Genomic DNA, 16,460 nt, shown 5'->3' with positions numbered 1-16,460 from the left:
GTTTGTAGGGCAGTGATACCCAATAAAACTTTCTGTGATGATGGCAATGTTCTGCGTCTGCACTGTCCAATATGGCAGACACTAACCACATGTGCCTACTGAGCACTTGGAATATAGCTAATACAACTATGGAGCTAAATTTCTAATTGTATTTAATTTGGGTAATTTAAATTTAAATAGCCATATGCTCCTAGTGACCACTATATTGGATGATGCAGTCCGAGGGCACAGTGGCACCAATAAATGGAAACAGCTCCAGTCCCTGAATGATTTTATAAAGCAGAATCCTCCCCTTTCCCCCCTCAATGATTATATTGAGCTGTTACTTGAGCAAGAAATGACGTAATGAAAGTTTAAGAGCTTTTAAGTTGTTTCTTAGAGCAGTTAGCCCACTCTGACAAGTAAAATTTTTCTTATAAAGCAAAAGAATCACTATTTTCTACTACAAATTTTTTTCTATGAATTTCTGGAACCCCATTTTACAAAAATATCCTTGATATATTGAAGAATGAGGAACCCATTTACAAATAATTGCAATTTCACATAACACTACTGTTATGAGAATTATTCTACTTTTACCTCTTTTATATGTGGGAAGAAGGATGGTAATCATATCTACTTTAATGGTGTACACACTCACATTTTCTAGTTATTTGCTCTGTACAGCCAATACCAGCTAGCACTTAGTGTTTTATTTCTGAAACTGACATCTTTGAGCTAAGCAGAAAAGCCTCCATTGAACCAGCTAGTAATTAAAAGTCAGTGCAACGAATAGAAAGTTAAATAGATGCTCTGTTTTTGATTTGCTCATTGTTACTCCCCACTAGAGAGTAGCCAAAGACTGCCCTGCGCACTGATAGGATGTTGTATCTACAATATAAATCCTTCCTCCATGCCCTCTTGTACTCACTTTGTACTTTCCAAGGTAAGGATGGCGGCCTCCAGTTATTAACATGTCTTCTCCTCGTTCCAGAACACAGCGAACTGCACGGCCATGTCTAAAACAGAAAAAAAGTAAGTGAGGTAACCTCTTTTACCTAGTAGGCATTCTCTGGGGTTTATATAACTCCTGGCAAGAGCCTGAGTGGAGCCTACACGCCTCACAGAACAACACAACTATTTCGCATGCCTGTCCTCTGCTGATCTCAGGCATACACCGTGGGCTTTCCTCCCGTTAGGTCAGGGAATAATGCCAGGCATTTGTAACTTGTGGGACGGAGGCTCTTGGGTGCCAGGGGCTCCAGGACATTGCTTTGGGGGCATTTCCCATTGTAATAACAACCTTTATTATAGGCAAATCGTCCCAAGGTCTTTAGACTGGCCACAAATGGAAGAATGCAGATCTAACTACCAAGTGCTCCCTGATAGGAGAGATCTGGAATCAAGGTATTTTTGCTTCCTGGGATGGAGGAACTGACCCATATTACTCAGCAAACAAATTAAGCCTTCTAGGTGTGCCTGCTCCAGAGACAATTTTCCATGAGAATTTTTTGAGATCCTCAAAGGAAAATGGCAATATAAATGAATGTAAGCATAACAAAAGCAAAGTCCATATTTAAATCAAGAAAATATACATATACACACATATACATATATACACATATATACATACACGTATATGTATATATACGTGTGTGTATATGTACATATATGTATGTGTGTATATGGGACCCCATTTTACAAAAATATCTGATATATTGAAGAATGTACATATATACACACATATACATATACGTTTATAAACATATGTGTGTATGTATATATAGGTACATGGTTTATATGTATATAAACATATATGTGTGTATGTATATATAGGTACATTGTTCAAAAAGCCATATATATGACCTCTACATATATAGCTCAGTCCAGCAGGTGCTGAGGACAAGTAACTCCCACCCATTCAGGACATGCTTCTGTCCACTTTCTAGGTATTATATTTTTTCTGTGGCTTTTATTATTTTCAGTAATTGATTCTTATTTTGGTTGCTATAGGACAATATAAGACAAGTAAGTGTAATAAGCTGGCAGCTTGTTTGTGTGTTTGTATCGTATATGTGATAGTAAATAATCTTGGCCCAGGTTCTTCCTCATTGATTCTGACAGTGAGAACTTTCAGTGTGACTTCACTTTATTTTTAGCAGATTTTCTCCACTTACTTGTTTGCGGCAAATGCAGTGACGGCTGCAATGATTCCGGTTTTCAACACCTTCCCTCCAAATGCTCCACCAACACGCTTTACATGGCACATGACCTTGTTAGCTGGGAGCTTCAAGGTCGAGGCAACAATGTCCTGTGAACAATAATAGTTCTGATTAATCTGATCCATCTTCAGCAAGGACTTAATTGTGACTGTCATTGTCACATCTATGATTTTAACAACAACAACAAAAAACCTGTCCCCTGAAATGGATTGTGACGGTCACTAGATGTTTTGATTCTTTAATGTTGCACATGATACCCATACTGTGTGGTTATGCTAAATAATGGGATAATGTCCAACAACCGTGGCGCACAGCCCCAACTGATCTCAGCAATACTTGGCTATAATGACATTGCCAAAACTAATTAGTAGTGTTTTCATTACCAGTGAGATATTTTTGTGCTCATACTTTTTTGTATTTTCCCCATGAACCACACCTAAAGTATTCTATTCACACTAATCCCTAGGCATACGTTTCCCAAAGCTGTGGGATTTCGCAGTCTTCTAAGCCTCACTCAGCATGGGTCTTTTCCCTGCATTCTACTGTCTCTACTGGAAAATAAGCACTTCTCAGCCAGGTGTGGTGGCTCATGCCTGTAATCCCAGCACTTTGGGAGTCCAAGTCAGGCAGATCACCTGAGGTCAGGAGTTCGAGACCAGCCTGGCCAACATGATGAAACCCCATCTCTACTAAAAATACAAAAAGTAGTTGGGCGTGGTGGTGCGTGCCTATAATCCCAGCTACTCAGGAGGCTGAGGCAGGAGAATCGCTTGAACCTGAAAGGCAGAGGTTGCAGTGAGCTGAGACGGCACCACTGCACTCCAGCCCGGGTGACCAAGCAAGACTCTGTCTCAAAAAAAAAAAAAAAAAAAAAAGCACTTCTCACTTCTTGCTTGGATTGCTGCTAAAGTTGACCAGTTGGTCTTTCCTAGATACAGATCTCACTCTTTTCTGCCATCCTAATGATTAGGGGTCATTTAGTCTTAACAATTGATTCCTACAGATGGGAAGCCTGAGACGGATGAGGTTAAGGACCCAACATCCCATGGAGAGTGAAGAGAAAAGCAGGCCTGGAATGGAGTTCCTCTGACCCTCTTTAGGATCCTGCCTTTTACGAGGCCTCATTCTCCATAGTCTCACATTCGTACTCCTCTGCTGAGAGCACTGGCTCCTTATGACCAGAATCAAGACCCCCCTGCCTCATTTCCCTTACTCTCACCCTGATGCTTAAACCTAGCTTTCCTAAAGGCACCCCTTCATTCCAGCTGGGGCGGTCATTGTGCTATTCCTCCTTCCTTCCATGCATGCTGCCTGGGGTACAGGACACAGGCAACAAATGTTTGCAGAAGAGATGAGAAAATAAATGAATGGGTGTCATTTGATCTTGCTGTGGAATTGCCTGGAAGTGACCTCTCTTGTCTTACCATCTAGACAAACCTCACTCTCACTCTGAATCCAAACTTAAGACTTCTTTGTGGGACTTCCTGGATGATTCTAGCCCTCAGCAAATTCTTTTTCCTAATTTATCCACCCACGTAAATTTTGCCTTTGCTGATTTAGCACCTGGTTGCATCATTTTCAATATTGTTTCTTAACTGTTTCCTGTGAGTTAGGCACCATAGGCTTTGGAGAGCAGGTCTTCCTCTTTCTTCTCTTGTGTTCTTAACAGTGGTGCCAAGAGCTGAGCAAGAGATCTGCTGATTCCATAACTGGTTTTAAAGCTACAATCCACAAACAAAAGGCTCCCACTTTAATAACACTCTTTTAAAAGCACTGAACTCATATGGCTATTAATACCGAAATCAGTATGGCTATTAATACTCAATATTTCTTCAGTCCCTGAGGAAATAACATTTTTGATTTTGTTTTGTTTGTTTTGTGTTAGAGACAGGGTCTCACTCTATCTCCCAGGCTGGAGTGCAGTGGTGTGATCATAGATCACTGAAGCCTTGAGCTCCTGGGTTCAAGCAATCCCCCCACCTCAAATTCCCAAATATACTTTTACCTCTAATTGCTCTTGATATATTTCACTGGCCAGAAATCATTTAGCCATGTCCTCTCCACAATGGCCCCATGTTACCTGTATATATTTGGGAAACTGTGTGGACACGTAGACATCCATTTCTTGATCCTCTCCCTTGGGAACAACAAGCATGCTTTGGGTTTCCATATAAAAATGTTCTTGACCTCCCATATGTATTTCACCTGTTACAGGAAAATACATAAAAGTCAAGGAAGCAGTCAGAAGAAACAGGTAGCGTCCCCCAGGTATTATCCCATTATGCAGAAATTCCACTGATAGTGCTTCTGCTGGGCACAGTGAAGTATAACAAACAACAATGTTTAGCTTTCAGTCTACTTGCAGATTTGAAGTAAAGTTCTATAGGAGAATCTTTTGTGTCTGCCAATATCTAGGTCACAGAGTCCTAGAGAAAGGTGTATGACTTTCTAGAGCTAAAAGCAGAGGGGTCTTGATTCAGTAGGTCATAAGGAGCCAGCGCTGTTAGCAGAGGCGTAGGAATGTGAGAATGCGGAGGCTTCCAGCTCTAGGACCAGCAGGAGTAGATGTACTGCTCCCTGTCCCTCCTGTTAAGTACAGATAACAACCCTGAGCATTATTTATAAAACAAACATAAGAAGACTCTGAAAGGTGGAGAGAAGTCAGACCAGCTAGGGACTTCAGGACCTAAGAAAAGACACAGCAGTGAGTTCAGTGGGTTTTGTTGTTGTTGTTGTTGTTTGCTCAGATATCCCAGACTTAGTTCTGGAGAAGCCAGCAATCTAAAAACTCCAACAGGCAAAGACAGGAAAAAAAAAAAAAAATCCTCAAGAAAAGCCCACTCTCCCTAACCAAAGGACCAGAAAAGGGGAAGACTAGAAAGACAAAAAAATTAAGACAATAAGCACTCTACTCCAGGCAAACACCATGAAAAAAACTGCAGCCCCACCCCTACTGTGAAGGTTGAGTAGGAAATCTATAGTTCCACCCTCATCAGGCTGCAATGAGGTGTCCCAGCCTCTCTGTTGGGGTGCTGTCAGTGGACGCCACATGGGGAACCTGGACTTACAACCCCTACCTAGCAGTAACAAGGCATCACCCCCTTCTTCTCCATCAGTAAAAGGTTAAAGTAGTCTAGTGAAACAGAATATTCTAATAAAATAGAAGATTCAAATAAGATCTAAAGTCTCATTACGTAATATCTAAAATGTCTAGGATACAATCAAATATCATTCATACCAGGAACCAAGAAAATCCCAACTTCAATGAGAAAAGACAATCAACAGATGCCAACACTGAGATGACACAGATGTTAGAATTATCTGACAAGGATTTTAAAGCAGCTGTAATAAAAATGCTTTAATAAGCAATTACACAAACACTTGAAACAAATGAAAAAATAGAAACCTCAGCAAAGAAATAGAAAGTATAAAAAGAAAAAAGAAATAGAAATTTTAGAATTAAGAAATACAGCAAAAATTTAAAAAGTTCAAGGGATGGGCTCAGCAACAGAATAGGGAGAACAGAGGAAATGATTAATGTACAAGAATATAAACAATAGAAACTGGCCAATCTGAAAAGCAGAAAAAAATAGACTGGAAAAAAAATGAACAGCACCTCAGGAACCCATTGGCTATAACAAAAGATCTAACATTTGTGCCGTTAAAGTCAAGTATTTGAAAAATAATGGCTAAAAATGTCCCCAAATTCACAAAAGACACAAATCTACAGATTCAAGAAGCTGAGTGATCCCAAATAGAATAAATTCAAAGAAATACACTCCAAGATACCTCATAGTCAAACTTCAGAAAACTAAGGACAAAAGCACCATGTTGAAAGCTATGAGAAAGAAACACTACTTCATCTATAGGAGAAAAGTACTTTCGTGGTGAAACCCTGTCTCTACTAAAAATACAAAAATTAGCTAGGCATGGTGGTGGATGCCTGTAATCCCAGCTACTCAGGAGGCTGAGACAGGAGAGTAGCTTGAACCTGGGAGTCAGAGATTGCAGTGAGCTGATATCATGCCACTGCACTCCAGCCTGGGCGACAGAGTGAGATTCCATCTGAAAAAAAAAAAGAAAGAAAGAAAAAAAAAAAAGCACTTTTAAAGACAGCAGATTTCTCTTCAGGAACCATGGAGGCCAGAAGAAGTGGTAAAAATTTTTCTAGTGTGAAAATACCTGTCAACTCAGAGTTCTATATCCAGCAAAAATATCTTTCAACAACAAAAGGGAAATGAGGACATTTTCAGATGAAGGAAAACTAAGAGTTTGTTTTAAACAGTTTTACCCTGAAATAAAGGCTGAGGGAAGTTTTTAAAACAGACAGAAAATGATTTTTTTTAAATGAAGAAATCTTAAAATATCAGGAAGGAAGAAAGAACAACAGAAATAATAAAAATACCAGTATATACAATAGACTTTCTTTCTCCTCTTGGGTTTCCTAAATTGAGTTTGAAGCAAAATTATAACATTGCTTCATGTGATTATCAATGTATGTAGAATAAATAAATAGAATTATCAATTATATTATAAAAAGGAGAGGGACGTAAAGGGAGGTAAAGCTTCTACACTTGACTTGAACTTGTAAAATGTTGAAACCAGACTGTGATATTTTATATATGTAAATATTTTATATGTATATAAATTTTATTTTATATATGTATGTGTATATGTATGTGTGTAAACTATCTAGAGCTACCACTAAAAAAAATCTGTACAAGGAGGTATACTAAAAAATACTATAGATTAATCAAAATGAAATTCTAAGCAAATATTCAGGCAACCCACAGGAAGGTGGGGAAAAGAATAAAAAGCAGAGGGAACAAACAGAATACAATTATTACTGACAATCATGTTAATGGAAGGCAGAACTTTTAAAAATCAAAAATTTACTCAGCAATAGTGATTTGCAAATTGAGGATTCCCAACGAGATGTTTTAAATTGCAATCTGGACTTCCTGTCTTATCGAAAATCTGAGTTTAAAAAAAGAGCACAGAAAAATGAATAGATTCTGCTTCACTTATAAAATATAAACATTAAAATTTCACAAGCTCAGATCTTAACTTCAATTTAAGCTTTTATCAAATAGTCTAAAGACCCATGTCATTGTCACTAGGCTCAAATTCAAGCTTGCAGTATTATTGATTCTGCCTATCCACTCAGAATTTATTTTGTTAAGTATTCACTTTATTTAAAATATTCAGAGCTAAAAAAATTAGACAGAGCTGTTCCTGTTTAAATCTGTAAAGAAGGCAAAGTTTTAGAAACCTGTTATATTGCACTGCCTACCCTGACAGCCCCCACCCATAGTGCCCCCTCTTCACCTTAGGGTATTGCTGTCAACTCTCTAGGTTGGAAACCAATTTGATCAACTAATCCCTGAGATAAAATGTTATCCCAGTATGGGTTTAGGAGTGATTTCTCCAGGCATATTTACATTTTAATAAGAGGCCCTTAAAGTCCCAAATCTGCTAAGATGTGAATGTGTCTATCTGTACCATGCCCAGCAGGATAGATTGTGGGGAAAATCGTCTCAGTTTCAGGGCTCCCTGGGTCTCTTGCAAATCCTTCTATACAGATTGTTCTCTGTGCTCTCCAGTATAAAGCACATCCCAGCTAACAGAATTTTAATGAGATAAATGAGAAGCAGGATAATGTAGAGGAAAGAATACTAACTTTGGAGTTGGGAAAACTGTTAGATTTCATCCTGGTCAATCAGGTAGCCTCTCTAGCCTCAGCTGGCTCATTTGAAAATGGTAATCTTTAGCATCCTCTGGTGCTATGACACCGGGATTAGATAGAGTTGAAATATATCTTCGCAGCAGATAAGTGCAAACAATAATAGTACTCCCTCCAAGAACGCATTCTAAGACCTGATGTAATGCTCCACATATTTTATCTTTTAAATATTTTTTTTTCTTGGAACACCTATCTTCTTTCTTTTTCCCTTCAACTTTTAAGTTCTGGGGTACATGTGCAGGATGTGCAGGTTTGCTTCATAGGTAAACGTGTGCCATGGTGGTTTACTGCACAGATGAACCCGTCACTTAGGTATTAAACCTAGCATGCATTAGCTATTCTTCCTGATGCACTCTCTCCCCTTACCCCCACTCCTACAGGCCCCAGTGTGGGACACTTATTTTCTTAGAAGACAGATAAAGTGTTGCTATGATAATTATTGCAATTACCTCGCATTGAAATATCATGAGATATTATGAGAAACTCATAATCCAAAAGACGATAGCAGACAAAGGGAAAAGCTAGACTCAAACTTGTGAGTCAAGAGGATGAAAATTGGTTTTCTTTTGCCTTCCCTTGTCTTTCCCTTCCCTTGTCTTTCCTTTTCGTTTTTTCCCCTCCTTCCTTCCTTCCTTCCTTCCTTCCTTCCTTCCTTCCATCCATCTTTTTTTTTTTTGACAGTCTCACTGTTGCTCAGGCTGGAGTGCAGTGGCCTGATCTCGTCTCACTGCAATCTCCGCCTACCAGGTTCAAGCCATTCTGGTGCCTCAGCCTTCCGAGTAGCTGGGATTACAGGTGTTTGCCACCACACCTGGCTAATTTTTGTATTTCTATTGGAGACAGGGTTTTGCCATATTGCCCAGGCTGGACTCAAACTCCTGGCCTGAAGCTATCTGCCTGCTTCAGCCTCACAAAATTCTGGGATTACAGGCAAGAACCACCGCGCCCAGCTTCCTTTTTTTTTTTTTTTTTTAAATAGAAGGAGTCTTGCTACGTTGACTGGGCTGGTCTCAAACTCCTGGCCTCAAGCAATCTGCCTGCTTCAGCCTCACAAAGTGCTGGGATTACAGGCATGAGCCACCATGCCCGGCTTCCTTTTTCTTTTTTAATAGAAGGTATCTTGCTACGTTGACCAGGTTGGTGTCAAACTCCTGGCCTCAAATGTCCTGCCTTGGCCTCCCAAAGTGCTGGGATTATAGGCGTGAGCTACTGCAGCTGGCGTTTATACTGAAAAGTAGTATAAATGTCCTTTTTAATATTCCCATATCATTTTTATACTTATCAATGGGGTATGCAGCAATAACAAAAATTCAAGTGAGAGGCAGACTAAATCAATCACCTAATTGAATTAGATATTTAAAGAAGATGTCAAGGAAAAATACAACAATGGAATTCTTGCACAAACACTCATTATGTCAGGGAACAAACATGAGACAAGGAACCCCCCTAAATATTGATATTTCCAACATGCTCATGCCGGGAACGCTCTATGATAGAAATGTACCCTCTTTTTCTCTTCATTCCCATAAATCAAACTCACCTTTCCAGTGTTTTCCACATTTTACTAGCCCTAAGAATTACCTGGAAAACTTGTTAAGACCAATTCCTGGGCTGTTTTGGATCCTCTACAATTCTAAAAAAGGGCACAGGAATCTCTAGGTCTCATAAATATCCTCAGTGATTCCTATAAGGAGAAAATCTTGGAAATACTGGGTTTGATAAATGAACACCTGCCAACGTATCTCACTAACAGACAACATTTTCAGGAAAACAACAAAATCATCTAAATCTAATAATCATTGCTCACAGTTATTGATTTGTTACTATATGCCAAGAACACATGATTATCTCTTATAATCTTTATAATTCACATTTGGAATTGTTTTTACTTTATCCACGTAATATTAAAACAGGGAGACTGAGCCCTGAGAAGTGCCCTGCCAGGTTACACAGCTAATAAGACACAATGCCAAGGAAAACTGGTAGGTGACAGTTCCAGGTGTCTTTCCTACAGCTTTCAGGTGACATTTCCAGTCAGCCCCTGACACGCTTCAAGTTTAATGCACCTATAGAGTTGAGACATGATGGGCTTGGAACTTAAGAAGCTGGGCTGACTGGTGACATATGACGCAGCTCTGGCTGTGCACTCAGGATGGGATGTGTCTTAGGGCTCTTCCTATTCTTGTGATCAAGATTGGTGAGAAAAATTAAGAAGATGGGAGTTGTGTTTTTTGTTTGTTTGTTTGTTTGTTTGAGATGGAGTCTCCTTCTGTCACCCAGGCTGGAGTGCAGTGGTGCAATCTCGGCTCACTGCAACCGCTGCCTCCAGGGTTCAAGCGACTCTTGTGCCTCAGCCTCCTGAGTAGCTGGGATTAAGGCTCCCACCACCACGCCTGGAATTTTTGTATTTTTAGTGGAGAGGGGTTTTCGCCATTTTGACCAGGCTGGTCTTGAATTCCTGGCCTCAAGTGATCCACTCACCTCGGCCTCCCAAAGTGCTGGGATTATAGGCATGAGTCACCATGCCCAGCCCAGAAGATGGGAGTTTTTAACATGCACTAGAGGCCAATGCCCTGGAAATTCACTTAAAGACAGATAATGCCGGATGATTTCTCTGCTCTGAGATGTGGCACAGACTGCCCATACCCACCCAATAGCATGTCTGTAAATCAGAGATCTTGTGAGGCAGGCATTAGGACAGCTTTCACAGCAGCAATGACAGCAGAGTGTGGCGGGGAAAGCATGGGTTATTTAAGACTTATGATGAACCTCTTTTTTCTGCTATAAAGGACATTATTGAGACAACTAGCAAAATTTGAATAAGCTGTGTAGATTAATAGTATATGTGTTAATATTCTGATTTTGATAACTATGTTTATGTTAGACAATATCCTGTTTCTAGGAAACAAACGCTGACTATTTAGGGGTAAAGGGAATACATCATGTCTACAATTTACTCTCAAATGGCTCAGAAGTGTGTGTGTGTGTATGTGTGTGTATAATTGGGGAATCTGAGTGAAAAATATTTGGGAGTTTCTTTAATGTGTCTGCAACTTTTATGTAAGTTCTAAAATATTTCAAAGCCAAAAGTTAAGGAATTGTACTGGAAAGCTATAATTAACTATTTTCTAAGAGGCAAATTTAATTTTAATTACATACATACATACAGGAAAGAAGTCTGGAAGAAAGAGAAAGGAGAAAGGGAAGGGAAGAGGAAGGGAAGAAAAAGCAGAGAAGGAAGAAAGGAAGAGAGGGAGAATCAGAGAGAGAAAGGATGAAGAAGAAACATGGGCTTTGGAAATCCTAATAAAGCCTATCAATTCAATGGCCAACTCTGTTATTTAGTAGTTGTTGTGTGACCTTGGTCACACTCCATAATTACGCTGAGCCTCCATTTTCCAGCCTATAAGATTGAGATAATAATACCCTCTTGCAGGGTGGTTGTGAACAGGAAAGAAAATGACATCTCTAACAACTGGAGCCTTGATGAGGGAAGGGGGGTCAGGGAACAGGGGCAGGGTCTTGCCTCCTCTTTTGCCTCCCCATTGGCTCTTGGCCTACCCCAGAGACAGAGAGAAACACATTCGTGAATGAGGTGCCTGTTCTGCCTGTTCCTGAGGAGCAACACCCCCCTAGGCTGCCCGATGATTTCCAGAAGACAAAGGAAGCCTTAAACTGACATGCTTAGAAGGCTTCCAGGGTTGCTTACTCTTCCATTACTTTTTACCTTCAAGAATTTGATCAACCACTTTAAATCCTTCGTCAACATTTCCATATTCCAGTTTCCTTTCTGGCTTGAAGAAGGAGTTGTGTTGTATACTTTCCTAGAAAGAGAACAGAGGAATGAGGCAGCTTGGGCAAGAGACCCTGCCCTAGGGCAGCAGACACACCCCACTGCACATCCTCTGAGCAGGGGTTGTTTCTCCCTTCACCTTGTGGTTCCGTGCACTTTCACCATGACCCTGGTGAGCCAAGCTAAGAATCCAACTGCAGAGAGACTCCCCAGTGAGGAAATGTAAATGTGCCTACTGAGTCTGAAGAAATAATATGCACAGAAAAAAACTGGCATCTAAGTGATCCCAGAATGAAACTAGTATTTTCCAGGCAGATTATTGTCTTCACACCACAATCCATTTCATGTAGCCAAGGCCATACAGCACAGGGCTTCAGAGCCTGGGCTCTAGACCCAGTCAGCATTGTGCACACATTTTTCCCACTTACCAGCTTTGACTGTGGGCCTATCACTTCACCTCTCTTATCATTGTCTGTAAAATGGAAGTAACAGGTGTGCATATAGCTCCAATAGGATCGTGGTTGGTGAAGATAAAATGAAATAAGATGTGAAGAGCTTATATTGCATATAGTAAACACTCGATAATTGCTAGTTGAAGAGACTTTAGTGATTGGGATCATGGTGGCTCTGCCTGCCAGCCCCACATTCCTTCTTTGTGGGGATGAGCATTTCATTTGCACAGGGCAGTAGAGCACCTGGGACCTCCAGCTCTGGAAGTAAGATTTCAGACAAGCCCTGTCTGGGTGCTGGGTGTACAAATCCATTTATACACTGGCTCCTATTGGCTCTCCCTAGGTGCCCAGTAAAAGGGTACAGTGGTGCACATAACCAGAGATGTAGTTACAATAACATAGGTTGGTTTTTAGCTATCCCTGAGAATTTCAGTAATCCATGTGTCCACTGGCAAATGTGGTGTGCCAGCTCCTGCTGGCATTATCTACCGTGGGTTATTGTCCATCCATGAAATTCCATTCTGTTGGTAGTTGGGGATTCTCTTATCTCTGTTTCCTTCTGGCCACCAGTAGGTGTCTAGACAACACCCCTTAGAGGGATGGGCTATTGTGATTCTGCCATTTCCCCCATTCAAAAACTGGGTTGGTTTTTTTATAGCACCGGTGGGGCCCAGGTTCTTTGACAGAGTGTTTGTTGATTGTTTTTGTTACTGACTAGCTATGTAACCTTGGGTTTTAGTTTCCTCATCAGAATGGGGATAAAAATAGTTTTTACCTCATAGGATTGTGGTGAGCATTTAGTAAGTTAATGTGTGAAACTGACCTAGAACCATGTCAACCACATAGTGAGCTCTGTATAGGTCCTAGCTATGCTCATGTTGTTGTTGATTATTATTGTTCAGGACAGATTCCGGTAGGGAACACATTTTTTTCCATTATGGTCATCAGCCTTACCCCTTGATTCAAGAGTTTTGATCGTTGCCCCATTCAATCTACTAAAAACTCGAAAAGCATGCGCCAGATTAAATCTTTGTGATAGTGACAGAGATGTATTTGTTTTTGTTCTATTTTGATTGATAACACACTTCCTATTGGAATCTGTTCATGTGCTTTTCTTATTAATCTAAGATTAAAGAGATTCCAGGTTGAAAAAAAAGCTAGGTTTTATAAATCCTATTTTTAAAAGTTTAATCTTTTTCAACTTCACTGGCTGCTTGCTCTTTGAGTAACTTTGAGCCAATTTTCTGAATTTTTCTTAGTCAGGAAAGTGATAAAAGAACTGTAATGTATAGGGAGAGGGGCATATTTCCCTGCTCTAAACTTTGATTAAATTTGCTCTGATCCAGTTGATGATCTTTAGACTTTGAGAGCTTAATCTCTGAACACAATGTGAGGCAACTCTTTTCCACAAAGCCAGAGCTTGTATCTGATGCTGGGATTCTCTGGCAGACAATCATGAGTCTGCTGGTTGAAGTGGTGAGGGTGGGGGGAGTGGCATCTATTATATTTGCTTATTGGGGCTTTTATTTGGCTGGAAGGTAGGGGGAGTGGAGAGTAGATATTTAGCCCCTGATATTGGGAAAAGATTTATAAACAAAATATTGATGAAGTATTACGTAAATAATTTCTAATAAGTAATTCTAACTCTCCAGCAAACTTCAGGGGACAGAATATATGAAGCAAGAGCAGCATGCAACATGTAAATGAAAAGGGACTGAGAAGGGAACAGAGTGTTTGAATTTGAAACTGGCCAGGAAAATTTGGGAGGCCTAATCACACTTCGACTCCAATTAGACTTCTACATTTTTGTCTATTTGACATGATTTTATTTTTATTTTAAAATGTAAGAAAAATTCCCAGAGACAAACTCCATGTTCCTAAGCATCAAGCAGCATGGCAGGAAGCACCCCCAACACCCAGTTCTCCTGGAGACACTGATCGTGCCCAGGTTGTTTCCTCAATTCTGCCTCAGGCCATGCCGGTCACCCAGAGAACAACATGTTCATTATGCTGTGAAGCTAATATTGTGTCCCAGAGCACATGCAGCCTGTATAGACTGAGTCTCATCTATTTACACTGCCTCCCCAGTGTTCACTCTTTCATCATCCAGGAAATTATAAGAACCAACGGAATGCACGCAAGAGAACACCCTATCATTTCATGGAGATGAGTCTTATAGCCTTTATAAATTTTCAACTCCTTTCTAAAAATCAGGATAGAAAATGCAATTCTCCAGTTGAAGTTGCCAAAATACCTGTAGGCATCATACGACTTATCTCTTGAAAAATCTAAAAATCGTGTCTCTGACACTCACTTCATGGAACATCCTGTTGGTCCTCACCATGTGCCTGGGTGAAGGTGGGTAAAAAGTCATAGAGTGGATCCACTTTCCTGGACATCACTGGTTCCCATCCAGCATCCCCTCCCCTTTCCCTTTCCAAACAGGGCTCAGATTTGTTTCAGTTTCCTACACTCCCCTACATAGCCCACTTACTTCAGAGAAATCTGACCCCAACTCCTACCCCTAGAAGTAACCAACAGCTCCTCCATTCCTCTGCCAGTCATTAATTTGGAGATGGATATGTGACCTAAGTGGCTTAATTAGGCTGGATCTCAGGATTTGTGCTTAGAATGCTGGGGCAATAGGGTTCCTCTTACTCCTTGAACATGAACAAGGAAGTCCAGATTGTCCTGGCGGCCATCTGTGTGACCACAGGAATCGAGCTTGTATCGTGGGCAGCAGAGAAGAGCAGCAAAAAGAAGCCATGTCCTTGGGGAAATTGTTAATACTGAGACTGGTTAGAGGTTAATAAAGTCCGTGTGCTTTGGAGGCCACTTTGAGCCACATTTTCCTGTTACAGTAGCCAAAAGCATTTTAACCGATATTTGTTCTGGCTCCCAACTGGCACCACCATTCCACAGTACTCATTACCTCAATTGTTAGTATCAGCGGCTCCAAGTCTTGATAGACAATCTTCACTCGCTTAGCAGCTCGCTTTGCCTGAACCTCAGAATCGGCAAGCACAGCACAAACAAGCTGACCCACACAGAACACCTACGACACAGAAAGACCTTTGTTGTCAAGGAGGGCAGGCATCAGGTCCTCTCTTTTATTCATTTTCTTCCTCCCTCCTAGTACTCGATTACAGTAGGGCTAGGGCTAGATACACACAGGTGTGACCCCTGCACATCTGTCCATGACTATAACCACAGCTGGCCTCCTGACCCAAGGCACTGGGGGAAGTTTAGATCCTTGTGCCGTATCAGAGGAGCAGGAGTGATGCTGTCTTGAGGACAGCAGGCTCGGGCTCCAGGCCAAGCCTATGAGGCTGTGTGAGGGCCAGCCTGTCCCATGGCTTGATGTTTGGCTGTCACACGACAATCAGAGCTGTTCTGAGAGGCAGCCTCTGCCTTCACGGACAGGGAGGACCAGGAAGTCACAGCTCATCTCAACCAGAGAGAAAAAGGGGGTGACCTGGGAAGGGGAGTCCCCTGTGATAACAGAACCCTGATGGTGAGCACATCTCTCCTCACAAACTGTCTTTTCATGAAAAGATGTCCTAGCCAAGACGTGACCAAGCAGACAGCATCCCCTTCCTGGGGGGGTTGGCAGCTAGGATTATTCGCCTGCAGGTGGGGTAGCTGGACTCAGGGGTTCACACAGGGACCAGAGCAGAAATTTAGATGGGGAAAAGAAACCTTAAGACTTGAGAAAGGTAAAAACAGTCTGGACTGGAAGAAGTCACCATCATTGCTGAGTTCTCTCTCCTACCTTATGCTGTGATTCACAATTTCAATGTAATCACTCATTTTAAAAATCGACTTTGAACTATTATGTCTTTTCCACAATGAACATAAAGTAGTTTTATCATCGAAAAAAAAGGCATTAAAAACATAAAATCTAGCATGAACACACAAAAAAGTGTGTTTGTTTGGGGTAGGGGCAGTGAAGGAGAGAAAAATGAAACAAGAATGGTAACGTGTTGATAACTGTTGAGGCTGGGTGATGGATCTATGGGGTTCATTGTATAATACTTTCCCATTTTTGTGTATGCTTACAATTTCTACAATGAAAAGATTTTTAAAAGCCATTAAGTGCCATAAATGAATGTTTTAAAAAGCATTAAACCAACAAAGGCAATCATTCACAATGGCACTCCAAAGACTCCTGATTTTGCTCCTGTGACCTGGCACATAGATGTGGCCCCTGAGATGCTTATGATCTTCATAAGCACACCTCAAAGAGCAGGTACTATCATGCAGCCAAGATC

General features: G+C 40.8%; 1 protein-coding gene across 1 annotated transcript in view; it reads right to left on the bottom strand.

Moving 5' to 3' along the window:
• The window catches only part of AOX1 (aldehyde oxidase 1), an 84,650-nt gene that overhangs the window by 31,671 nt on the left and 36,519 nt on the right, over positions 1–16,460 (bottom strand). The window contains 5 exon segments of the mRNA NM_001279676.1: positions 911–998; positions 2,157–2,290; positions 4,282–4,406; positions 11,672–11,768; positions 15,122–15,244. Of these exon segments, the coding sequence (NP_001266605.1) occupies positions 911–998; positions 2,157–2,290; positions 4,282–4,406; positions 11,672–11,768; positions 15,122–15,244 (567 nt within the window).

Source organism: Gorilla gorilla, chromosome 11, assembly GCF_029281585.2.
Source record: "Gorilla gorilla gorilla isolate KB3781 chromosome 11, NHGRI_mGorGor1-v2.1_pri, whole genome shotgun sequence".
Lineage (NCBI taxonomy): Eukaryota > Metazoa > Chordata > Mammalia > Primates > Hominidae > Gorilla > Gorilla gorilla.
Note: the sequence above shows the minus strand (reverse complement) of the source record. Positions and strands in the feature narration are given on the sequence as shown.